At 34.9% G+C, this 23,743-nt stretch overlaps 5 protein-coding genes across 6 annotated transcripts; 2 read left to right on the top strand and 3 right to left on the bottom strand.

Moving 5' to 3' along the window:
• Nucleotides 1–225: 225 nt before the first annotated feature.
• On the bottom strand, nt 226–1,645 carry LOC136412287 (transmembrane protein 98-like). Its single transcript, XM_066395316.1, has 3 exons — nt 1,319–1,645; nt 823–1,258; nt 226–587 (listed from the first exon to the last, which is right to left on the bottom strand). The coding sequence occupies exons 1-3, from the start codon at nt 1,468–1,470 to the stop codon at nt 522–524; spliced, it is 654 nt and encodes a 217-aa protein (XP_066251413.1). The 5' UTR covers nt 1,471–1,645; the 3' UTR covers nt 226–521.
• Nucleotides 1,646–2,275: 630 nt separating this feature from the next.
• Nucleotides 2,276–5,941, top strand: Kap3 (kinesin associated protein 3). Its single transcript, XM_066395313.1, has 2 exons — nt 2,276–2,503; nt 3,396–5,941. The coding sequence occupies exon 2, from the start codon at nt 3,404–3,406 to the stop codon at nt 5,843–5,845; it is 2,442 nt and encodes an 813-aa protein (XP_066251410.1). The 5' UTR covers nt 2,276–2,503; nt 3,396–3,403; the 3' UTR covers nt 5,846–5,941.
• Nucleotides 5,942–7,569: 1,628 nt separating this feature from the next.
• LOC136412286 (uncharacterized protein C18orf19 homolog A-like) lies at nt 7,570–8,984 on the bottom strand. Its single transcript, XM_066395315.1, has 2 exons — nt 8,413–8,984; nt 7,570–8,206 (listed from the first exon to the last, which is right to left on the bottom strand). The coding sequence occupies exons 1-2, from the start codon at nt 8,781–8,783 to the stop codon at nt 7,768–7,770; spliced, it is 810 nt and encodes a 269-aa protein (XP_066251412.1). The 5' UTR covers nt 8,784–8,984; the 3' UTR covers nt 7,570–7,767.
• Nucleotides 8,985–9,277: 293 nt separating this feature from the next.
• On the top strand, nt 9,278–15,089 carry Wdr59 (WD repeat domain 59). Of its 2 annotated transcripts, XM_066395042.1 has the most exons (12): nt 9,278–9,573; nt 9,634–9,769; nt 9,834–10,101; nt 10,203–10,416; nt 10,497–10,798; nt 10,854–11,520; nt 12,016–12,154; nt 12,253–12,398; nt 12,570–12,690; nt 12,933–12,962; nt 14,298–14,528; nt 14,589–15,089. In XM_066395042.1, exons 1-12 carry the CDS (start codon nt 9,467–9,469, stop codon nt 14,877–14,879), a joined length of 2,652 nt encoding a protein of 883 aa, XP_066251139.1. In that variant the 5' UTR covers nt 9,278–9,466; the 3' UTR covers nt 14,880–15,089. The 2 variants fall into 2 exon arrangements, with proteins under 2 accessions (XP_066251139.1, XP_066251140.1); XM_066395043.1 differs by lacking the exon at nt 12,933–12,962 and having other exon boundaries at nt 9,282–9,573; nt 14,589–15,068.
• A 592-nt stretch (nt 15,090–15,681) lies between these two features.
• dbo (Kelch-like protein diablo) lies at nt 15,682–21,848 on the bottom strand. Its single transcript, XM_066394961.1, has 8 exons — nt 21,618–21,848; nt 20,010–20,373; nt 19,374–19,952; nt 18,776–18,977; nt 18,505–18,648; nt 18,274–18,414; nt 17,121–17,322; nt 15,682–17,024 (listed from the first exon to the last, which is right to left on the bottom strand). Exons 2-8 carry the CDS (start codon nt 20,296–20,298, stop codon nt 16,833–16,835), a joined length of 1,749 nt encoding a protein of 582 aa, XP_066251058.1. The 5' UTR covers nt 20,299–20,373; nt 21,618–21,848; the 3' UTR covers nt 15,682–16,832.
• Between the last annotated feature and the right edge of the window lie 1,895 nt (nt 21,849–23,743).

Below are 23,743 nucleotides of genomic sequence, written 5' to 3'. Positions count from 1 at the left end.
AAGCGAACAGTAGAGATGAATGTAGATTTAAGTCCCAGATATAACTGCGTGGAAGAAGTGGAACATGTAAAAAATTATCTTTACTTATGATACTGAACATCACGATTATTGATTATTTTAATTTAAAAATGCTTAGTGTTTGGTTTAATGATAATTTTACCTAATCATTCACCTAAACTTCGTTTTCTTTACCTTTTGACATGAAAAGAATAAAAAGACTTTCAATTCCAATTAAAAATTTTATTTCAAAAAATATAATACATATATGCATTTCCAATTCATCAATTAAATAACATATTTATTTATAAAATGGGAATATGTAAATGTAAAATGCTATATAAAATATTAATTAACCATATAAAATGTTGACTAATATATTAAAATGAGATATTTCTCCATATAAGCATTATATTGAGCATTAAAAATTTCTATACAAAATAGACAACAAATTTTTAAAGAACCAGTTATAAATTTCCACATACATTGTAGTTGTTTTGCAATTAATGTATTGCAGTAGCCTCTTAAACTCCATTAGTCATAAGTGGAAATTTAAGATCTTCTTCAAAGAGTGAAGCTTCTTTCAAGAACTAAAAAAAATTATGAAATCATAAATCAGCATGTTCATTTGAGTTAATATAATGATAAAATTATGGCCATAATATTGTTATTCATCAGCTGTAAATGCCTACAGTGTAACCCTTAAACCTTTAAATATCCATATTAATGAGGTTATACTGAATTTAAATAAGAGGATTCTCTTTACTAATGTTTTCAGATAATTAACTGTTAGTTATGTAAGTAGTTGAGTTAAAATCAAATTACCATGACATGTCCATCCATCTCCCTCAGGAGCTTATCAATATACTGCAGTCCAGCTTTTTCTTTTTGTCCACACTCATATTTTGCAATCAAAGCCAAATGTGTGACTGCTAATGTGAGAGCAGCAGCCCTAGCTTCCAACAACCTAGGATCCAAAGGTGGGTACATACTTCTCACCATATCATCAACTCTACTTGAGATTCTCTTTGCACTCTCTACAATTTGTCCAAAATTGCCAGATACAGGAGTGGAATTTAACGCTAATGTAGTCAAATGTTCAGTCAGATATCTGCAGGTTTTCAATATTGCTAAACAATGGGGTATAAGGCCTGTTGCATCATCAATCCATTGTTCGTCTGTTAGTATTGTATCAAAGTTGAGATTTACTTCTCCTAGTTCTAATTCTGGACGATCAGGCTCAATTAGTTGCTTCTCGGGTCTAAAATTTATGGACACTTTTATGTATTCTTTGAAAACATTTTGAGAAAGCTGCTCATACCTAGACTCATGATGGAGGTCTAGAAAATTTGCTTTATAGAATAGTCTTTGCCTGCGACAAATCACTATCAAGATGACAAAAGCACTAACAAATATAGCTGAGAGTACTCCAAATGCTATAGCTGCTACCATTTCTGCATATTCAGGAGACATTTTGGTGGGACCTTGGTTAAATGTTATTAAAGTACCATATGCCTAATTACAGTGTTGTCTGCAGTAGGGGCATAAAGTGGATAATAATTAATTAATAACATTCTTTAGTAGGATGCTTAACAGAATTAATATTTAGATCTCTAATTCAATGTGTAAAATCATCTTGTTGATGAGGCACAACAAGCAACTTAAAATTTAAAAGGAACTAATGATTATATCTTTTGTTAACAAACGAAAAACACCTAAACAACAAACATTTCATATAAAACCTGTCACTGTCAAAGTGACGCAGAACGCAAAAAGCCCTTACAAGGTGTTCTAGATAGAATAGTAACAAAATTGGAATTTCCCTGGTTGTGAGTTCTAACTGCACTGGATTTAAAAAAATTAATATGAAACTATTATAAAGAAAATAAGGTATAAAATGTTTTAAGAGCAAAGTAAATGGGTAATTAAAATATAAAAGAGAGGAATGGAGCTTATCATCTTGTTTGGATCCAACTAATTCAGCGTCAAGAGCAGAATACTTCTTCACTATTTGATTCAATATAATAAACACGAGTGTAAGCCAAATTGCGAGTAATGCGAAAAATGCGACAAGAAAAAATAGAATCAAGCAAAGAAAAATATAAGTCAAATCAGTTTATCGTACACCTGGGCATAATGTAGCATTTGTCAAACCAAAAGTACCTGTCAAACGTACCATTATGTCATCGGTTTTCCCACATAACGTCCAGAATCTGAAATCGATTGATAGACATTTGACGGATCGAGAATAGGTTTGGAAAATATTTAAATTCTGTAGGGAATAAAAATTAAATAAAAATACAGAAGTCCGTAAATACCTTAAAGTCTGATCCACGGACAGGCAGGGGGGGAGAAAAGCTAAGAAAAACATTTCAATGGGTTTTAATTGCTTTCACGCTTAGTCATCTTTTTCCTAATTCTGAATACAAGGTCAAGGAAATAATAAACAAATTTCCTTTACACAAGGAAGTAAAAGTGTTTCTACAAGAACCAAAATATCTTTCTAGTAAGTAATTTTTGTTAAACATTAGTCGAGCATTTGAACGACTAAAAATTGCTTCTTGATGCCATTCTTTCATCTAAGCATATGTTCTTTACACATTAGCTACCTTCATATTTTGCTTTGCATTTTGTTAAATTAAGGGGTAATAAATCAACATTTTGCTAATTTTATCAAAATATCAAGAAGTTAAATTCCATTGAAATAGAGATACTGGTCAATGCTATATAGACTCCAATTTCGTTATTTCTATGGGCATTAGGTGTGAATTGTTGGTAAAGTTAGGTATTACCAGGATATTGATATACAAGGTGTACCAAAAAGATTGTGTCAAGCTTAACGAGGTTGTAAGGGACAGTATGTGTAAATGTGATAAGTGAATAAACTTATAGGTAATATTTCTGGATATTCAGTCTAGCCAAGCTTCTTCCAGATATTTGAGATAATTTTATCAAATGAAGCAAAGGTGATATGGTCAGGGGTGGACTGATAAATGAGAGGAATATAAAAATAATTTCACTAGTAGAAATAAAGTTTAAAACAACTAACGATCAAAGTCCACAAATGCTCTAAGTAGTCTAACTGCACTTATATCTCATTTGATCAATCAAAATCTGCAAATCAGCAATTTTTTACGTAGTGTGTATTGCATCGCTTTTCTAACGTTATAAAAATCTCACAAAAGGTTAAAACAGACTTGCGGCGCATCTCTGCTGCGCACCAAAGGTGTTGGAAAAATAACCGATTTCGTGATGTAGATTAATCAAATTATGCGCATGCGCGGTCAGTATTAGAACATTTGTGAATGTTGATCGTTCGTCGTCGATCGCAATTTTTATAGTCCTCCCATTTATGACGTGACTATGTGGTTGATTTTAATGGCCTAATATTGTTTCAGATAACATCATGGACCCCGAAGTTGCCAAGTTCATGCGAACTGAACGTAAACCCGGCTCTTTAGACGTCCATCCAAACATCGACGCCATTGTTCTAAATTACGACATTGATGTGCAAATCTTGGGCCCTAAGGACAACCCATTGTATGGAGAGAAGAAGACCTTGAAGAAAATAATTGAACTTCCCATGATTAATAGCAGGACTGATTGTCACTGCGTTGCAAAGGAGGTTGTTAATCAATGCGACTTGATTCATCACGCGCGCACCTCAGAAGTGGAACAGATAATTTATTATCTCAAGAAAAGGAAGCTACACGGGCCTGCTAAAGGGGACTATGATAAAAACGGGGAAGTAAATAATGGCATGGAGGCTAACTACAATAATTTAACAGATTATATTGATCTACTATATGAAGGCATGCCTGAGAAGATAAAAGGGGCACAGCTCATTCAAGCTTTGGCAAGGGATCCTGAAAACTTGGAGGCTTTATCCAAAAATGAAACGCTGATAAGCGCGTTGGGGCGAGTGCTTCGCGAAGACTGGAAAAGAAGTATCTCATTAAGTACCCATCTAGTTTTTACGTTCTTTTGTTTCTCCATGTATTCCTGTTTCCATTACATTATACTGAAGTGCAAGGTAGGCTCCATTTGCATGGACATAATTGATTTCGAGTTGCGGAGATACGACAAATGGAAGGCAGAAATGGAAGGAGGAGACGTCCCTTCTGATCATCCAATAGTCAAGAAGACTTGCCCAAACAGTGCAAGCATGTCAGAAATTCCTCGCAGCAGGATTCCTGAACCGGTACGTCCAAAATCTGGGCATTTCTCTGATCTGAATATTAAAGCTGCAGTAGATGCCAATAAAGCCAATACAGGAATCAGCAAAAGTATCAATGGAAGTGTATATGATGATCTTACAATGTCAATGGAGAGTTTGGATGATAAACAACTCACCCCCGAACAAAAGGTCAAGCGATTTCGAACCTTAATTAAGAAGCAGGAACATCTCCTGCGTGTTGCATATTACCTTCTTTTGAATATCGCAGAAGACGAGACAGTTGAAGAAAAGATGTCCAAAAGGAACATTGTGGGCCTACTCGTAAAAGCTCTTGAAAGAAACAATGATGATTTATTAATTCTCGTCGTAACTTTCCTGAAAAAGCTCTCCATTATGCAGTGCAATAAAGACGTAATGGCCAACTACAACGTTGTTGAAAAGTTGCCAAAGATGCTTACTTCGAAAAGTGCTGATCTCGTTCATTTAACTCTGAAGTTGCTGTTTAATTTGTCTTTTGACAATAAGCTAAGAAGCAAAATGATTAAAAACGGATTTATTCCGAAAGTAATAAATTTTATGGGGGATGACAGGCATCAAGAAGTTGTGCTGAAGCTCTTGTATCAGATAAGTTACGACGAGGATTCTAAGCACTATTTCGCGGAATCAGTGGAGTTTATTATAGACATGCTCTTGTTGAATGTCGGGAATGAGGGCGATAAAGTTATGATCGCACTTTGCGTTAATTTGGGTGCACATCCCGAAATATCTCAGCTAATGGTTAAAGAAAGTCGTCTACGGTCATTAATTACCAGAGCTTTCACCTTTGAGGATAGTATGCTTATGAAGCTAATACATAATATTTCTAGGAACTTACTAGTTTCCCCCTCGTTCATCGAGTTTGTGGGGGACATATCAAAAGCAGTTGTAGAGTCTAAAGATCTCGACTTTGTTACTGAGTCCATAGGAGTTTTAAGCAACTTACATCTTCCGGACTTAGACTGGGCGGAAATATTTAAACACTTTGGAATGGCAAATTGGATTAAGCAGATAATTTCAATTAACAATACCGACCCGGAATTGGTACTGCAAGTGATAGTCTTACTAGGAACTGCTGCGGCTGATGAAAACTGCGCCCAGCTTGTATGTGAAAGCGGCATAATAGCCACTTTAATAGATCTTTTGAAAACCCACCAAGAAGACGATGAAATAGTCTTACAAATTGTTTATGTTTTTTACGTGACTCTTTGGCTTGAAAATAACGTAGATTATCTAATAAGCAAAACCGACGTTCCGGCTTATCTGATAGACCTCCTGCAAGACAACAATAAGAACATAAGGAAAATTTGCAACTTGTGCCTAAACATTATTTCCGAGTATGATAGTTCTTGGGCAGATAGGATAAGAATTGAAAAATTCCGACACCATAACGCTCAGTGGTTGCAGATGGTCGATTCCCAGCAACTCGAACCTGAAGAGGAGGAGGAGGACGAGCTTCCACCTTACTTGAATACCGAGTACTTAAGCCAGGCGGTAGTTCGCCCAATAACTGCCGTTAATAAAATAAACGATATGGATTTATTAGAGGATAAGGAGGTCGATTATGATTACTTTGCCACTAACGGCGGAGATAATCTGGATATTATTGAGGATTATGATATGGAGGACTTGTAATGTGCATCAATCTGTGAGAATGAGAATGTTTACTAATCTAGTCAAATTGTTACCTTACGTAGTAATGCTATCGACTAAATATATTTTTTATTAATATAGCGGGTGATCATTAAAAAAACCTCTCAGTAGGCGTAGGATGTCGATGATATTATTTGCTATTTGTATTGTATTACACTATTAGGGGTTGTTAACGCGGTGGAATTGCTCACGCTTCTCACTTACAACTAACAGAAAATAACATTAATACTTTGCTTACGGCTTGGACGAAAATCCTTGTTAAAGCTTCGGTGACAAATTTGCCGTTGCTGTCAGAATCTAATTTCTTGTCATAATCGTTGAAGGATCACTATTTTTGACATATTTCAAGATGTTGATTTGAGATACTCATGCGTACTGAAGACGTTACACATAGGTTTTAATTAAGTAAAATATACGTGTCTTTGATTTTATGTTTATTTTATAATGGTTTTTTGGCAATTCTACAAGCATCGTTTCAAAAAATTTCAAAACCAGTTCTTAATCTTGCAGAATGCACTAAATTAAACATAAACCATACTCTTTAGTTCCGGTAGACAAAAGATTAAATACAAAAAAAATAATCTCAAATTTATAACATATTTACCTATCTGAAATTTCTTTAATGATCGCCCTTTATTATATAATATTCATTCTAGGCATATGTGATAACATTATTTTAGTGCTATTAATATAAAAAAGCGTTGATTGCAAGGCCATTGCTACAGCTATAAATTTACCAATTTGAACAACACTAATACTACTGTTGTAGTAATTGAGTTATTAATTGAGTAAATTTTACTTGGCAGAACAATCATTAAAAGAGCTCGTCTTTGCAGGCCGCGGTATTTCGTCTAGTCATTTTTACGAGGTGCAGGTTCCAAAATATTTGTCCCCTTTATGTTAGTAACTTTTAAATTTTAGAAACCTGCGCGTTCTTCCTTCAAACTAAGTCGATTATTAAGATTAGTTTCATCCGATGCTCGTTATTATTTTATTTTTAATACTTGTTTATGTGCTTTCAATTTTGAAATATACATATATAGTTTTTTGTCACACATTTGCATTTCTATGAAGGAGTAATAAGGAGTTCTTACTATTTTCATTGAATAGGTACCTATTCGCAGGAGAAGGTATAAATAAATGAATATGACTATTAAATGAGCATGAGCTGGTAAAAAATACAGTTCAATTTTGCAAGTTTCTATAAATCATTTGGATCTATTAAAATCCTACACAGACTTGCCACGGAATGTATCGACATGTTATTAATTAACTCTTTGATATGGCGCAACAAGCTAGTGGTATACTTAATTACATTTGCAGAAGAACAGAAATTTTATGGTCCTACGTAGGGGATCGGCAAGATAATAATAATAATTGTTAAATTCTTAATTCTAGTCTAAGTTAGTCCACGCCTATAATAGAATCTACAATCATTTTCCTATTTGTTCTGATGATGCATATGTACTATAACTTGGTCAATTAAGTCAATAGAAACTTCTGTTCTTTGGGTTAAGTTCAATTGTTCCTACTGTTTGAGAATTAAAAAAAATTAAAAGACATTGATAAATCAATAAATATAAACTTATATTTTAAAACTTAACAAATAACAGCACCTTCAATTATACATTAAATGATTATTCATTTGACGAAATTCTATGTAGCATTTATGGCTACCGCGTTAACCACAACTTTACTTATGTACGGAAAGATTGTAGAAACAACAATAAAAACAAGTGTTCTACATATCTAATTTCATAAGAAAATTCTGTACTGTCATGATTAAAATATGAGAGTTTTTAACAAAAACAAAGATTTACATTGTGCGTTAGAACCCACAATGTACCCAATAAATACAATAATACAAAATACTAATCCCTTCAGCACAAAACAAAATGTTCCCACTATGATTTGTCTTTCTTGTTTGTAGTACTACTTATGACTTTTTCTTTGATATTTTTAATACTTTCTTTAGATTCTTTTACTGTGGAAACTAAACTGTCCTTCTTCTCTTTGATACCTTCTTTAGTGTCTTTCACTGTCTGCTGAATATTGTGCACAGTCTCCATCAAATTTTCTCGTTTCTCCTTCATGCCCTCTCTGGTTTCAGCATAAATCTCCTTCAATCTCTCTTTAGAGGGCATAGGTTTAATATATCCCCACTTAGTTAAATAATTAATTGATATAGTGGTTCCTCCTAATGTGACTGTGTAACGTACAGGTGTGGTGATTTTATATAAACCATAGGCAATTGCCACATATCCCATGCTTGAGTTCCTCATTGTATTTATGATTTTATCACTCACATGCATAGTTTCCAGTAATGCAGGAACATCGACGCCACTGTAACGATGAAATATTTGAAGATACATGAGACTAAAGACTATCTAATCATTCAATTGATATAATAAAAAGCAAGCCAGGGATATTGTGGTCAATATAAGAACCAAAAAAAGGCTCTGGCTATGAACCAGTCTTTTCATGAGGTCACTTATTTCATTACGATACCTTTAGAAAAGACCATATACACAATCAATGCTGTAGCTCACCTGCTAGCAAGGTAATAAAAACTCCCAAACCAAGCTGCTGAGGTAACTAAATGCACTGGCACTAGCACATACCAGTAGTCCCTATACATTTGCTTAAACCTTTGGAACAAAGACAACTTCTTCTCATCTTTGTCTGCCTCTTGTTCTCCAGTATTTCTGTTACTTGTGGAACTATATCTTGCAATATTATGCAGAGAACACTTGTTCACTTTGCTTGAACTCAATTTTGTATAGCTGCATGTTGTTGGCTGATTATAATAAGTAAAATCAGACTTTGATAATATAAAGCAATGATAAGGATACAATGAGCTTTTTGCTATAACTCTTTGCCTTAAACAGGAAATGAGTCTTCTGGGGAGCACTAAAGACATGTTCTGGCAATGAAAATATTTTTGCTTGATTTTACAAATAAATTAACAGGACAAGTTAATAAGACTTCTTGAGAGCATTTGAGATTTTGACTGATGCAGACGTTGATACTGCTTTTATATTGAATAAAAGATAGAATATTGGAAATTTTAGAATATATGAAATCGGCAATCGACTCGGCATTACGAAAAAATAGAAACATTGGTTATGTTGTGATTGATGTTTAAAATTGCGGTCATGGCAAGTCTGACGTTTGAACTATACGAAATGTCACACTAACAGCTATGGAATATTTGTCCGTCTTTGTTCAACCAGAAGGAGATAAGGAACAAGAGAAAGCGCCTGCATAGAACGCTTTCCCACCATCAGTTGTTTATGTTCTTGTTATTGTTGTTTTTATAATTTAAGGTTATGTATTTGTATCAAGTTTTCTTAAAGTATCTTTAAAAATTCTTAAGGGTAGATTATACTCATATTTTAAAAAAATGAACATAAGAGCTTACAAAACTGATTCCTATCTCATTTAATAAATAAGACCTACTGGCATCTTTACTTCAAACAAGAAGCAATACAAAATGTAAAATAGGGCATCCTAATCCCCATTTTATAATGTTCACTAATTTTTTAAGTCCTTATTGACACCAAACTTTAGGAAAGCAATCTGAGAAGAAAAAATATAGCAAAAATGAATAGAGTTATTACTAATGATTACTACATTGCCTTGGAATGTAAAGACCTTCAGGCAAATGCTATGTCCATAGATTGTACAGGAACTTATGTCCTTTTAGCTGGGTAAAGTCATCGATGCTCTATTCACACATTTTCTTCATGTATATGTTTTTCTCTATACAGTCGTAGATGCATTGCCTTAAGGAACTTAGATGAGGAATATGAAAATATTTTTAAGTTTCCAAGAAGTAGTAAATATGATGTTGGAGCTGCTGAATGGAATCCAACACCCCAAAATAAAGAGTTATGTGCTATATCAGTAAGTCAAAAATTGTTGCACAATAAATTCCAATTCAATATTACCTACTTTGTTGCATAATCAGACAAATGAGAGATTAGAAATTTTAAATTGGAGAGATGAAACCCTGTCTGTTTCACATTCCCTGAGGGCCCATACAAGGGCAATTACAGGATTGAATTGGCACAGGTTTGACCCCAATGTTTTGGCTACGTCCTCAGTAGATACATATGTTAACATTTGGGACATTAGAGATCCTAGAAAACCGACATTGTCACTGAGTAATGTAGCTGAATCCTCTCAAGTAAGATGGAACAGGATTTCTCAGTACTTGTTTGCAACTGCCCATGATGGTTAGTAACAAAATAAATTTTGAAATGCTGGAATCTTCAGATTTGATGCTAATAACTATTGTAAAAGAGATTTGTAGTTTAGTCCCTAATTAACCTTTAAGGTGATATCAAAATATGGGATCAACGGAGAGGACCTCATCCTTTACAATACATATCCGCCCATTTAGTCAAAATTTATGGTCTTGATTGGAGTCCACACATTGAAAACCAAATTGCATCAGCGAGTGAAGATCATACAGTTAAATTTTTTGATACTTCAAACCCCAGAAAAGCTGACTATTTATTAAGCACTGGTTCACCAGTTTGGAGAGCTAGGTATGTGGATACACTATCATTAGAACATGAAGTGTGAGTAATATTCAGGAATTCAAGTAGTTTACTCTTGTTTGGTAAAGGTTTACTCCTTTTGGAAATGGAATGGTTACTGTGGTGGTACCGCAACTCCGCAGAGGGGGAGACAATTGTCTTCACCTTTGGAATATTGCCAATAGAGCCACACCCATGCACACCTTTGTCGGTCATAGAGACGTAGTGTTAGAGTTTCAGTGGCGGCCGTCCAAACATGATGATCCAAATTTGCAACTTGTGACATGGTCTAAAGATCAAACGTTGCTAGTCTGGAAAATCGAACCTATTTTACAAAAACTGTGTGGTTATGAACCTGATGATCTTAGTATTTATGATGATAATAGTTCTAGTGAGTATTTTTACAGTTTATATGTCTTCAGCAATATTCAAAATTGACTTTACAGTTGGTGCCATCGACGACGTAGCAAGCACTATATCTTCAAAGAAAACTTCCAATATTCAACCTCTGCAGCAAGAATTCTCCTTGCTGAACGTCCACATACCTAATCTAGAGGTTAAGAATATGGATGTTCAAGCGAGAACAGTCACTGCTTCGTGCAAAATCAACAATTCCATGATCAGCATGCAAGTGTCCTTCCCAAACGCGTATCCACATGGAGTTGCCCCCGTCTTTCAATTAATGCCTGGTTCTAATATAAGCGACACAACCAGTTCACAATTGTTGCAAACTCTGAATCATTTGGCCCTTCAACGAGTTTCCAAAAATCGCACCTGTTTGGAGCCCTGTTTGAGGCAGATGGTTCTTGCTTTGGAGCAGTTATCAGTGGATGTTGACAGCGTTCGGTCATTTGAACGTGTTTATGTTGAACCATCAATAAATGCTGGGGGCTACAACGATGCTTATATTCCTTTTCCAAGGACGTCAGGGGCAAAGTTTTCTTCAGTGAATACGTTGGTTTGCTTCGGAAGGCCAATTTTGACAAGAAGGTTAGGGAGTAAGATCGACGCTGGTACTCCAAGGGCTCTGTCCGCGCTGGAAAATATTATGGCCAAACGATCGGCTGATCAGATGACCGTATCGGCATATTATTTCCAAAAGCAGAAACAAAGGTAAGTAAGTGTGTTAAACTAATATGGGAAGAGGAAAAAACAAGTCCTACCCCAACGAACAAGATAGTTTTGTAATTCAGCTCATGTTTTCACTTCTTTTTTTAAACCTATACTATTCGTTTCACCTAAATCATAACATGAATTTATGTCGAATTTGATTATAAAGGATTCTTGATGATGCTGTTTTGCGACCATAAACTAATTCATTATTGCTCTAGTATGATAAAGTTATATTTTTGAGGTATTCACAATCACTGAATAATGACTGATAGACTAAATAGTTATTTGAGTAATGAGGGTCTTATGAGATGAATAAGTTTGCAGGCGCAGTTAATTCATGAGTTCAAATTTTTGTGAACTGAACGAAGCAAACTCGTTACATGTTGTTATAATTTCCATGATGTTTATGTTGCTGGGTAAAGAGACAGCAGATTTATTATTTTTCTTTCAAGTTGCCGACTAATCTATCGATTTTGCCTTTTAATTTAATTTTAGGTCTAGAACGAAACATGCCCTCTCGAAAACAGCCAATAAAGCAATGGTACATGTTTATGATGCTACGAATTTATTTTTAGTCAGTCGTCAGTTAGCCGAAGAATACATCTTGGATGGAGACGTGGCTACAATTTGTAAGGTGAGGATGTCTTTAAACTCAACAATACGTCCCATTATGGCCAACTTTTCACCTCCTTCATGGATTTCTTCTAAAGTCACGATTTTTTGATTATCTAGCATAATGCGGCAGCCGCCGCAGTGGTCGGAAGAAAAGATTTGGTTCAAGCCTGGAGCATCGTTGAACTGACTTTAACGAAACGGCAAGCGGAAGATGACGGGCGATGGTCGGATCATCCTTGTGGCGACAAACTATTGATCTCACTGTAAGAAAAACTTTTCCGGTTTGATACCTGTTGTTTAATTGATTATTAAAGTGTCTCCTAACTGACGAGATTCGATTGCTCAAATTTAGTCTGTAGTAAAGTTTAACAATATATTCAATGGTGACTTTGAATTAATCTTCCATCCAACTGAAATTGGAATTTCGTCTTTAGCATCAAACATTACGCCTCTCACGAGGATCTTCAGATGGCTGCCATGTTATGTTGTATATTTGGGAAACATCAGCAAAATTCTTTAAGAAAGGCTTCGTTGAAGTCCATATTTTCACCAATGGTAAGTACATTTTTAGTTTGCTTAGAATCATATAGGGCGTCCTTTTTAAGCACGTTCACGTACTATTGCTACCTCCGAAACGGTTTAAAGTACAAAATCGAGGAAATGCGAAAAAAGACATTTAAAAAGGACACTCTGTGTACAACGAACATTATTAATTTAATTTTGAGTAAATTTCCTTTAACAAACAATAGTACCTACAACTGTATTCTAATAAATATATTCTCCAATTTATGTTATAGCATCTAGCGCCAAGCAAAAGATGGTTTAAGGTAACTAATATTAACAAGTATTAGCTTGCGCCGGTATTGTTATTTTTCTGTAAAGCTTGTGTAATGCTTGCCTATGGCCAGTAGTATTGATGTTAAGCCAGATAAAGATGCGGGATTCGGCGGTCTCGAATAGCGAATATTCGGCATTCACCAAAGGCCAACTACTCCAATAGAATTCGCCAGGTGTAGATTGATCGTTCTAGGCAAATATTCGTTGTTTGTGGTATTCTTCGCCATTCCCGCGTGACATCGGTAAAATATACCGAATCAAATAGACCGGTATAAATATTGCCAAAGCGCATGTATGTATTGAGAGCTCGTTAATTTGACAATCATAATATGGATAGTGTGGTAAATAGCCAAATCGCGATTATTTCGGATTCGCGGAGTCCTGCATGTCTGGATTTTATTAAATAATTATACACAGGATTCCTGTTACGGATGCGGATCGACCATACGTCTTAAACTATGAAGAGTAGAAATTCCAAATAGACATCTTATTAACGAATATGATAACGATAATGGTGATGCTTGGGTAATAAAGCTATATCCAAAAATTGCCCTAATTAAAAGGGTTGTCCTTAAAAAATCCTATAAAGTTACTAATTTGGCCTAGGACTGGTAACACTGCAATAACGCAAATATTTTTGAAATTGTCACATTCTTAAATAACAATGTTATTTGGAACTTCTGCTATTTATAATTTTCCAGATGTGACCACTTCGCATCCTTAACGGGCCTGCCTGCAGACTTACCATTAGTAAATTTGAAAAATTAACAAGCATTTCTAATCTATGTAGCTTTTATTTGTCGTTAACCGATATATGAAGGCAAACGTATTGTAAAATGTGCAGGTGTACTTTCTTGGAGACTTGCCTTAATATTGGGTAGATGTAGTATAACACGAAGTATTTCTAAATTGGATATTTGTTGTTTAGAGCTATTATAAATTTGAATTTATAACCGTAAGTATCACGATCGTGATATGGGCCAATTATTTGTATTAGTAGTGGTTTGAAAGGAAAATATTGTTCTAGCTGTATAATGAGCCAGAACTGTATTACGTTAGGCTTAATGTGGAAGTTCTTGAAGTAAGAACTAGTTAATGTGCATTTGTAGCAAATTTTAGTTATTGTAATATATCTACGTAGTGACTTATTTATCGTTATTTATTGTTTCAGTCAAATCTCAAACCAATTGCAACTTACAGAGACCCCAAATTACATTAATCTTGTATAAAGAACCCGTATTTTTGTTATCCACTATAAGAAAATATATTGAAATTATCTACCTTCTAAGTATTTAGTTATAAAATTGCAGCATTGACTCTTTTAGGCTGGTGGTTCCCCCTATCACACAATTCCTCCCGCAGACATAATCACCGAAGGCCGGGTTTTACCGATATTCAAGTCGACACGTTCAAACTCCTTGAACAACCTTAGAGTGGAAGATACGATGACTTCTCTTGCTCCTCCAAAGATTCCTTACGTTGCCTTGTATGAGTACTATAAGATTGCCTACGCTGAAACCTTGCATCGCTGGGGGTTACTATTCAATAGGGCCGAGGTATGGTAATCAATAAATTAACTTGTTATCTTGTGTTGTTATGTATTTTATGATTCTTAGGTAATGAAGTTCACAGCAATTCAATCAGAGCCATATAAAGGAGCCGAATTTATTCCCGACTGCCCGACCTGCCAAACTCCGACCAAAAATTCAGTTTGCGCTGGTTGTAAAAAAATTCCCCTGCACTGCATTATCTGCAAAATGGCAGCAAGGGCGTCAGTCAGTTGCTGCTTAATTTGCGGACATGGTGGTCATACTGATCATTTACAAATGTGGTTTCAAAGGAAGAACGATTGTCCTCTATGTGGGTGTCATTGCCTCTTTGAGACTGCATATACTCTTGGGACCTAAGTTAGCCAATGTTTCTTAAAGGAGTCTTTAAAGGTCAAATAAGGTATACAGGGTATTTTGAGACTTGCGTCAAACTGTTGCTGGTTTCCAAAGTTGAATTATTGGCCCCAATTGATTGTTAATATAGATGATAGATAATAAAACTTTTACTTAGAACAGAAATTACTGAGATGTAAAATCGTAGAAAAATCTAAGCACTATTGGCTTGGCGTTTGTGCATGTGTTCCATCTAAACTCCATTTCAAGGTTGTTAATTAATGTTTATAGGTAAATTAAACATATTTTGGTGTTATTAAAATTAATTGCAAGAATACATAAACTATTGTTTCTGTTTGGTTTTTTGTCTCTCCAACTACTGGCAGCTTCGACCTGTTTAAATTAAGCGTGACAACGACGTTAGAAAATGTGCTTGGTACGACATTATGAAATAGAGTTTGCCTTTTCTTTGCTATTGACCAACTTACCAAACTTTTATAAGCTTCAACGTTTACGCCTTTTTTTTATCTACATGTCGTATGTGGATATTCGCGTAGAAAATTGTCATTTGCACAGATATTTCCTCGTAGCGTTATGTGTAATTTCCAATTCCAATCAGTTGAAATGGTAAGTATTCTTTCTTATAGTAATTTTACGTACGATTCCAGAATAGTAAATTTAGGCTTAACCATTTATTAGGAATCACGATCATATTGTGAGTCGAATGTGGGATACCCTATAAACTATTCCCATCGTACGAATATCTTACCCTTTAGCAATGTATTTTAAGCAGTTAATGTTGAAATAATGACACAAAATTATAAAATTGTTTTCAATTACGTGTATTTCGGAAGCACAGAAGAGAAAAGCCTCTATACTTGCAATTTGAATAAATAAAGCTCTTTCAAGTCAACGAAATTATTTTAAAAAGTAATAGTGGCTAAATTAATTCGTTTAACAAATACAACGAGGATCAACGAAATTTTATTTTGTAATAATTGTGAATGTTATAATACTATGGTAATATTTGAGATAAAGCCATGAATTGTTGAATATTTGGTAAGAAAAGGGACAATCTACTTTATTGGAAAAAAGAAACCGTTACTCAGATAACGATTTCCATTATATTTTGATTTTAAATTTTTCATAAAGACGTTTTCTGTAATATATACACAAGCTTTTCTCAAATAACACCATTTTTAAATCCCTATTTAACAATCTCGTATAATATCTTGAACATGATGCTAATAATAATAATAGATGTAGTATTCATTCGGTAGAATTATACCCACAATTTATTTACCTACCTAATGAATATATTATCCGTAATTTGTCTATTTACAATTGTGACGCCACAAATTAAGAGAGTAACACCTGAAATAAATATAATATATAAAATCAATAGTTTAATCTATATAAAAACTTTGGCCTAATAAGCAGAATCGAATACTCCAGTATTTTTAAATTGCGTTTCGTTAACAGGTATAATTGAAGCCTCGTTAAAAATTGCCATTATTGAATCTATGATGGAACACATATGTTATATAATAATCAAATGTAAAATTGCAATATTTCAACACGAATGATGAAGAAAATGTTTAAAAGTTTGCCTCAGTGAGTGTCTATTATACCAGTCATGCCTTCACGTTTCAGTTAAACCTGATAACACGACAATAATCAGTTTCGATACTGTTTTCCTTACAATATTAAAGTCGAATTAAATTTTTCTTTTAATAAATTATTTATGAACCTGCACTGACACAGAAGCTAAATCAATGTTTTCTTCAACTCTAAAATGCCTAACTGCTAACAATAAGTCCTCAGAACACAGAAAAAGCAATGCAAATAATAAAACATACCTCAAACACAATAAGTCTCATGAGAATTTTACTTCATCAGCACACAGTTTTAATTCTCCCACCGAAATCAAACTTCGTCTTGAAAGTATAAATAATGTGGCGTCAACGGGTGCGAAAACTACCATATCCTATTTTCAGTTTGGGGCGCGCGCATCACTCCAACACCACCGCCAAGGCGGCGGTAATTCATGGACCCGCACAGACGCCACTGATTTTGTTCAGTATCATAGAATTCAATTGTTTTTAGGTATGCTGTTCCATCGAAACCGCCCACGGCATAAAGCTGCCCGTTAACTACAGCCAAACCGACCTAAAACATAAAATTGTGTTGATGTGAATCAGCTGAAAAATGTGAAAAATTCTAGAAAAATAGAACACACACTTAATATTAAAAATAATTACTTACCCCACTTCTTCTCGACGTCATGGCAACAATAGGACTCCATGTATTAGTATGCGGATTGTACCTCTCGGCGCTACTCAATTCCATGCAATCATCCCTGCCTCCTACTGCATAAATCAAATTATTGAATACTGCGCACCCCAAGTGTTTCCGTCGCGTGGACATCGGGCTTACCAAAGTCCACTTATTATGCCTTGGATCGTACCTGAAAGAAATCAATGAATCATATTACAAATTATTTTCAATTAACCACTTATTATAAATTGAGTCACAAAATTGTCGAACGAATAACGTTTTTAATTCACGATCTCAAAACGTTATGCGTTGGTCTAAGAACAATGTTTGTGTTCGATTTGAAAATGTTAATTGTTTTACAATCCCCGCTTTTGATTTAACTCGCCTTGTACGAAGATTTTTATGCGGACCACGATGTCGTAAAATAGAACCTTAAAATAAAATATCACACATTTTCGTATTTTTTTATGTAGATGGGTCGATATCTCTTTTATCATTGTAGTTAGGGCAAAAAAATAAATACTGTAGTTATAGAAAGAACTGCTATGCATATATTAAAATTATAAGAAATATATAGGGAGTCCCAAAAAAGTGTGGCATTCCTAAGATATGTTTTTTTTTAATAGCATGTCCTCTGATGTTATAATAATAATATATCTTTATTCACAAAAATTAAACAATCAGAGGGAGTAGAGGATTGGGGTGGCGAGATCTAGCTAATGCTACTCACCTAACCACCAAATATCTATCCTCTTTTTGACTAGGAAGCATGGTCGTCAACTACGAGGCATTCTTTCTATCGTTCCAGTTTCTTCATACCAATCTATGGATGACTGACACTATAGAAGAGATTAGAAGATATAGAGAGAACAGAAGAATCTTGAAATATTCAATTCAACCTATATATGCAGATCCAAGACTTTTGACGTATGTATTTACCATTTACGAGACACCCATGCTGGATATCTTATCTTGGACACGCTATATACTTACAAACAACTTTAATAGTTTTTGAAATAATTTAATATTAAGTTTTCGTTTTTTCACGGTTTACGCGGGTCTAATTTTTAACTGTAGTGATAAATGACATATCGACCAATTACACCCTCTTGGGATATTTTGTACAATACGTATAACAAACCTTTCTACGGTATTTAAAGGCGACTGTCCATCAGAGCCACCGATGGCGTAGAGATAACCACCCAGAACTGCTACGGCGACACCTAATCTTCGAGTAGTCATCGGAGCTACCTTTGACCATTTATTTTCTTTGGGATCATATCTAAAATCAAGGATAAAATTTTACTTCTCAAAAAATCAAATTGCATGCTATTTTTTTAAATTTTTGCAGGCACAAATAGGAAATACTTACCGTTCCACGTGATTCAAACATTGCACGCCATCTTGGCCCCCAACTGCATAAAGTAAATTATCTAAAACTGCCACACCTACACTCGTCCGGCAAGATGTCGTGGGAGCTACATCGCAGGACCATTGGTCGGTTTGAGGGTCGTACCTTAAAGACACATGAAAGTTAATTAATCTGCTTTCGTTAAGTTCACAGGGACAGTGGAATGTCATATTATATTAAATAAGATCTCCCTTCCAGAGTGTCCTTTACCTGTTATGGATGGTGCTCTTACCTTTCAATACTATTCAGATAACTCTGTCCGTCATGGCCACCAACGGCATATAGTAAATCGTTAAGGACCGCTACACCAACCCCACATCGGCGTTTACTCATTGGGGCTACCATTTTCCATTCCATTGTTTGTGGATCAAATTTTTCTACAGAAGCGATCGCGTCTCCGCTACACCATCCTCCAACGGCGAACAAGACTTCGCCTAAAAATACGCAGAATATACAGACATCAAAAATTCAATGTTGGGAATGGGGTTCATAAAATTAGTTACAACTATGTGGTGTGCTAAAAAAGAACATCATAAAGTGTTCATTTATTGAAATACGTGTATTTTAATCACATGATAGGATATTCTCTTGCATCTGAGTTAGTTCTTAGCTTTTTTAAATCCAAGGGTGAAATGTCTTGAAGTTATGACTTTTTGAAAGAAATTAACATCGATTCGGCATTATTGCCAGAGCTTCGTTATTCGGCTGTTTTTAGCAGATAAGAGACAAGTTATTGCAAAATTAACTTGTAACCTTCCTACTAGTCAAAGAGTTTTGTTATATTTATTCTGAGCCAAAGAGCCTCAAAACTTGAAAAAACGTTAACATACCTCTTCTAGTAGGTTTTCTAGGTCTTGTTCGAGGTCCTTGCATCAGCGGTCTTTCTTGTGGCAAAAGCAAATAGTTTTTGGCTTCGTCTACTAAATCCCGGCAAGATTCATCCGATCTAACCAACAGGTCCGACCCCACGGTTCCAACAAGAAATTTCGGACTCAACAACGGCAATCGCACGTGCTGCAGCACTGAAGGTAAATGTTGCCGCCTTTCTGCTACGTTATATTTAACCCAAGACATTACTGCATTAAAGACTTGTTCTTCAGTTCGCACATTCAATTCATCGCTGGCTATTATATCTACTAGTTGGCCGACTGGCAGAAGCATAAATTCCTCAGATTCCATTACTTCTTGGAAGTTATGTTGAGTGAATTTATCTGCTATTCTAAGCAATTCCCTGCACGAGTGAGTATCGGCAAAGGCGCGTATACCAAGGCAGTTGGAGGGATCCAACTGCCTTTTGAGGAACTCGCAGCAAATATCTTGGATTTCCGTCAGTTGCAAGAGACACGCTGCAGGTAGTAACATTTGCACATTGGATTCTTCCACCACGATGTGGGAAGTGTAACAAAAATCTGCGTATAATGCTTATTTCAATCAATTGCGTTGCATTTTTTGCGAAATGTACTTACCAATTAACAAGTCCATAGCTAGCTCATCAATGTCCCTAATAGTAATTTCAGTCTGTCGGGACTCTGCCAACTCCCCTGTGAACATGGCCCGAAAATAGGGGCTGCACGCGCTTAGTATCACTCGATGGGCGAAGATCTTTCTTCCCCCCACATTCAGGACTACGTCGCACAACTCTCGATGGCGACGCAGTAGGTTCAATTCAGTTAAAGTGTTTTTTGGATGCTTGTCAGAAGTATGGGACAATCTGGCTGGGGAGGGGGGTCGATCCCCCCCCGTAGATTCTCCCATGCGACAGCCGCCACGCGAATGCGAGGCGAATTGGAGGCGTAGGGGCGGTGACGCCCAACCCCACACCGAATCTATCTGCAAAAAGAAACATAATTTATATTTTAGGTATAATATGGTTAATAATTGGCAGAGCAGATTAGCAGAATTAAGAATTTGTCCTCGATAATGTAATAATTATTCTAATTTGAGTATGTCAGGGTAAGAGCCAAAATCCTCCAACAGCAGGTGGACCATGTAATGACATGAATTGTTATTATGTATGTACTTGATATTAGTGAAGGATTGTCAAAACTGTACTGTTAAACTGAGAACTTGGACGTCAGGTTGTCATCAATAAGTAATGTTTACAGTTAAGCTAAATATCTCAGTTTGGAAATGTTGAGGACTGCTTATTATGAAACTATACATTTAGGGTTGAAGTTTGTTATTATATTTTGTTCAGAAATTGAGAAGTTATATTGACCATAGTTACTAAACCTCATCCTTTATCCATTTGTGAAAATGTATAATTTCCCTTTTAATTCTTCCAGTTCCAATTTTTGAATGCGTAATATTCTCAAAAACTAATCACAATCTATTTCATTGCTCAACAATCCACATATAACAAGAAATACTTAAACCCAACATAACTTTCCACAGCACAGATTAACCTTAACAGAAGACTGCAATTATTTGCTTTGAAATTTTTTTAATGGTCCTTTTAGGGGATTTTGTGGTACACAATTATGCAAACTTTTAGAAAAAGTCTCTTTACGTTACTAATAAATATAGAAGCCTTGCAGTTTTGAGCAATAATTTGATCAAAGAAGAAATTTATAGTTTACATCTTGACAAACTTTGAAAAATTACATATAATTTTGTCTTGAATAAAAGCTGTTATGGGAACATATGTTTGTACAAAGCTCGATGTGATGCTAAGCTAAACCAAAAGCAAGTCAACAAGCTTTGACTTGAGGACTTGCTTTAATTTTACATTTTTTTAATTTGATTTTGAGTTTGCATTCAAATCTGTGTGTTCATGTCTTCCAAGCGGTAACACATCTATTTGGTATTGTTACAAGGTGTGTGGTGACTTTATCAACAGTGTTGTGTATATTCTCTTTATTTTACCTTGGTATGAAAACGTTTGATTAAATTCAAATGTGATATGATTAATCACTTATCACTTGGGTGATTAGGGAATCTCACATATACTTGTTCATTGTTTAAAAATGAAAATAACAGTTACACTTACAAATGAGTTGAATTTATCCAATTATTGAATAAACCATAAAAACAATTAATGTAGGGCAGACTTATAAGACAAGACAGCATCTTACCTTTAGGTCGTTGATAAACTCCGGAGCAAAAATGATGGAAAATTATATTTGCAATTTCCTCTATAATCAATTTGCTTTCGAAGGGCCTTGGGAAAGGAACTGGGAATAGAATAAGCTTTGCTTATAAACCTTCTTGGCTACGATAAATACACACTACACCTTCCGAATTTTTTCTTCTTCTTTTTCTGGGTTACGATGGCCTCTCGACGTTTAGCCAGGTTAATTCGAATCTTTTATTTTTCTTGAAAACCAACGTCATGTAGCATAAGAAGTAACAGTGACACCGTCACCTTCGGCTGTCTAGTATGTATTACAACGACTGCGTGAACATTGATCACGTGATCAATGATGAAGGCACGTGATAACAACCTGGCAGCCATTTTACTAGCCATAAAATGCTAATGATGGCAATTTCCAAATTTATATTTCATTTTCATTAGTATTTTCTTTGCGGCTTTTCCAAGAAAGTTGGGTGAACGTTCTTCGACTTTGAGGGGATGCAATAAAACGTTTAAATTGCCTACACTAGGCCAGATATCGATGCGTTTTGTAACCGTTATATACTCGTTATATAGAAACCTAGAGACAATGAAAGTAGCATTTATTACATTTTACGTGAATATCGTTAGGGCAATTACCAATATTACTATGATAAACAATCGGTATTTAACCTTTAACTTATGTGGGCATGACGAACATTTTATTTGGGGTCTAGCTCAAAATTCTATTTTTTACAAACCTACCTCATTCGGAATTTTTTCAGATGGGGAGAAATGTCTGAATTTCGATTTTTCACTTAGAAATTGAATTATTTTTGAGACTCCTTATTTATATGAATAATATAAAAATTCCCAGGGACTATAAAAAATCTAGGACTATTTTTATCTAAGTTGTGAGGAACACAAGTCATAATTAGCGGCGACGTTTCATTGAACATCCATTTCCATGGCAACCATAAAAAAGTATCACCATGGGGGTGATGATGATATTGTAGCTGATCACTTTGTTAAATAAATAGTGAGCCATACATGGATCATTATTAATCTGTTATTCAACTGCTTGTTACAATTAACAGTCTGAAATGAGTTTTGAACAATTAGGTAAAGCCACTAAAGCAAATTTTCCTGATTTGTCCAGGGTGTTTCTAAATCTCGTGTGAAGAAGTCGGAAATTAAAATAACGATTTGATTACGGCGTCTTCAACAAGGACCACTATCCGTCCTTACTTGTGGTAAGCAATTTATTTTCTTCTTCTCAAAATGGCGAATGTGCCACTTTGAACAAGTTTCTTCCATAAAGAAACATTTTGTTATCTTCTTCAAATTGAGTTATTTTTTACTGACATTACCTTTTTGGTATCTATATGAAGTGGCTGGAGATAAAGGGGTGTACGTAATATTAACATGGCTGCTGCCAAAAATGTTCCCCCTAACAACCTTTGAGATTTCCATAAACCGCATTTCAGTATCTCTTTTCGTTCTGAACTTATTGAGATGGTAAGTTTTTAAATGAACACACTGTATAAAGGTGTCCATCGTTTTGTGATTGGAAAAATTTCGAATGTTTCCAAAGATATCCGCAACAAATCGAATTTATCAAATTTTATTTTTCTTAAATGAATCGGTGAGAATTAAAGGGAACTAACTCCAACTGTGTTTTACATATAGTTTCTTATATGAAAATACGATGTAACATTTAAATACTGATCTAAATTATCATAGATATGTGTTCTCAAGATCCACTATAATTATATGTATTTGATTAAAAATACAAATGTACTTTGTTTTTTTTTATTTCCCAACATTTTGATTTTTTGAAGTTAGTTCTTTTTAATTGTCACCGATTCAAATGGTATAAGAATTGCTCATTTTAAGAAAATGAAACTTGAACGTTCAGATGCTTTTTATAACGAAAATTGTTCCCAACATCTAAAATGCAAATGTTGCAGAAAAAAAAAAGTTTTTTCCTTATTAGAGCCATATTGAAATTGTACATGCATTTGCCCGTTTTTCAAAAAAATACTCTACATTCCAAGAAAAAGTCTATGTTTTACCTTCCTGCATGAGTCAGATTCCTAAAAAAGACAACGATTTTTAGCATTCGCCTTTATTGTTACAAGACCAAAT

This window comes from Euwallacea similis, chromosome 11 (genome assembly GCF_039881205.1).
Source record: "Euwallacea similis isolate ESF13 chromosome 11, ESF131.1, whole genome shotgun sequence".
Classification (NCBI taxonomy): domain Eukaryota; kingdom Metazoa; phylum Arthropoda; class Insecta; order Coleoptera; family Curculionidae; genus Euwallacea; species Euwallacea similis.
The sequence above is the reverse complement of the archived record's forward strand: the minus strand, read 5'-3'. Positions and strand labels throughout refer to the sequence as shown.

Excerpts from the sequence above, each read along its gene's own strand:
- LOC136412287 (XM_066395316.1), bottom strand. The coding sequence starts at position 1,470 with ATGTCTCCTGAATATGCAGAAATGGTAGCAGCTATAGCATTTGGAGTA. Across the intron at positions 1,259-1,318 it reads GACCTCCATCATGAGTCTAG|ACCCGAGAAGCAACTAATTG; the intron begins GTATGAGCAGCT and ends CATAAATTTTAG. Across the intron at positions 588-822 it reads AGATGGATGGACATGTCATG|TTCTTGAAAGAAGCTTCACT; the intron begins GTAATTTGATTT and ends AATTTTTTTTAG.
- Kap3 (XM_066395313.1), top strand. The coding sequence starts at position 3,404 with ATGGACCCCGAAGTTGCCAAGTTCATGCGAACTGAACGTAAACCCGGC.
- LOC136412286 (XM_066395315.1), bottom strand. The coding sequence starts at position 8,783 with ATGTCTTTAGTGCTCCCCAGAAGACTCATTTCCTGTTTAAGGCAAAGA. Across the intron at positions 8,207-8,412 it reads TTTTATTACCTTGCTAGCAG|TGGCGTCGATGTTCCTGCAT; the intron begins GTGAGCTACAGC and ends TCATCGTTACAG.
- Wdr59 (XM_066395042.1), top strand. The coding sequence starts at position 9,467 with ATGAATAGAGTTATTACTAATGATTACTACATTGCCTTGGAATGTAAA. Across the intron at positions 11,521-12,015 it reads TTCCAAAAGCAGAAACAAAG|GTCTAGAACGAAACATGCCC; the intron begins GTAAGTAAGTGT and ends ATTTAATTTTAG. Across the intron at positions 14,529-14,588 it reads TACTATTCAATAGGGCCGAG|GTAATGAAGTTCACAGCAAT; the intron begins GTATGGTAATCA and ends TATGATTCTTAG.
- dbo (XM_066394961.1), bottom strand. The coding sequence starts at position 20,298 with ATGGGAGAATCTACGGGGGGGGATCGACCCCCCTCCCCAGCCAGATTG. Across the intron at positions 19,953-20,009 it reads AGCTATGGACTTGTTAATTG|ATTTTTGTTACACTTCCCAC; the intron begins GTAAGTACATTT and ends CATTATACGCAG. Across the intron at positions 17,323-18,273 it reads CCTTTAAATACCGTAGAAAG|GTACGATCCAAGGCATAATA; the intron begins GTTTGTTATACG and ends GATTTCTTTCAG.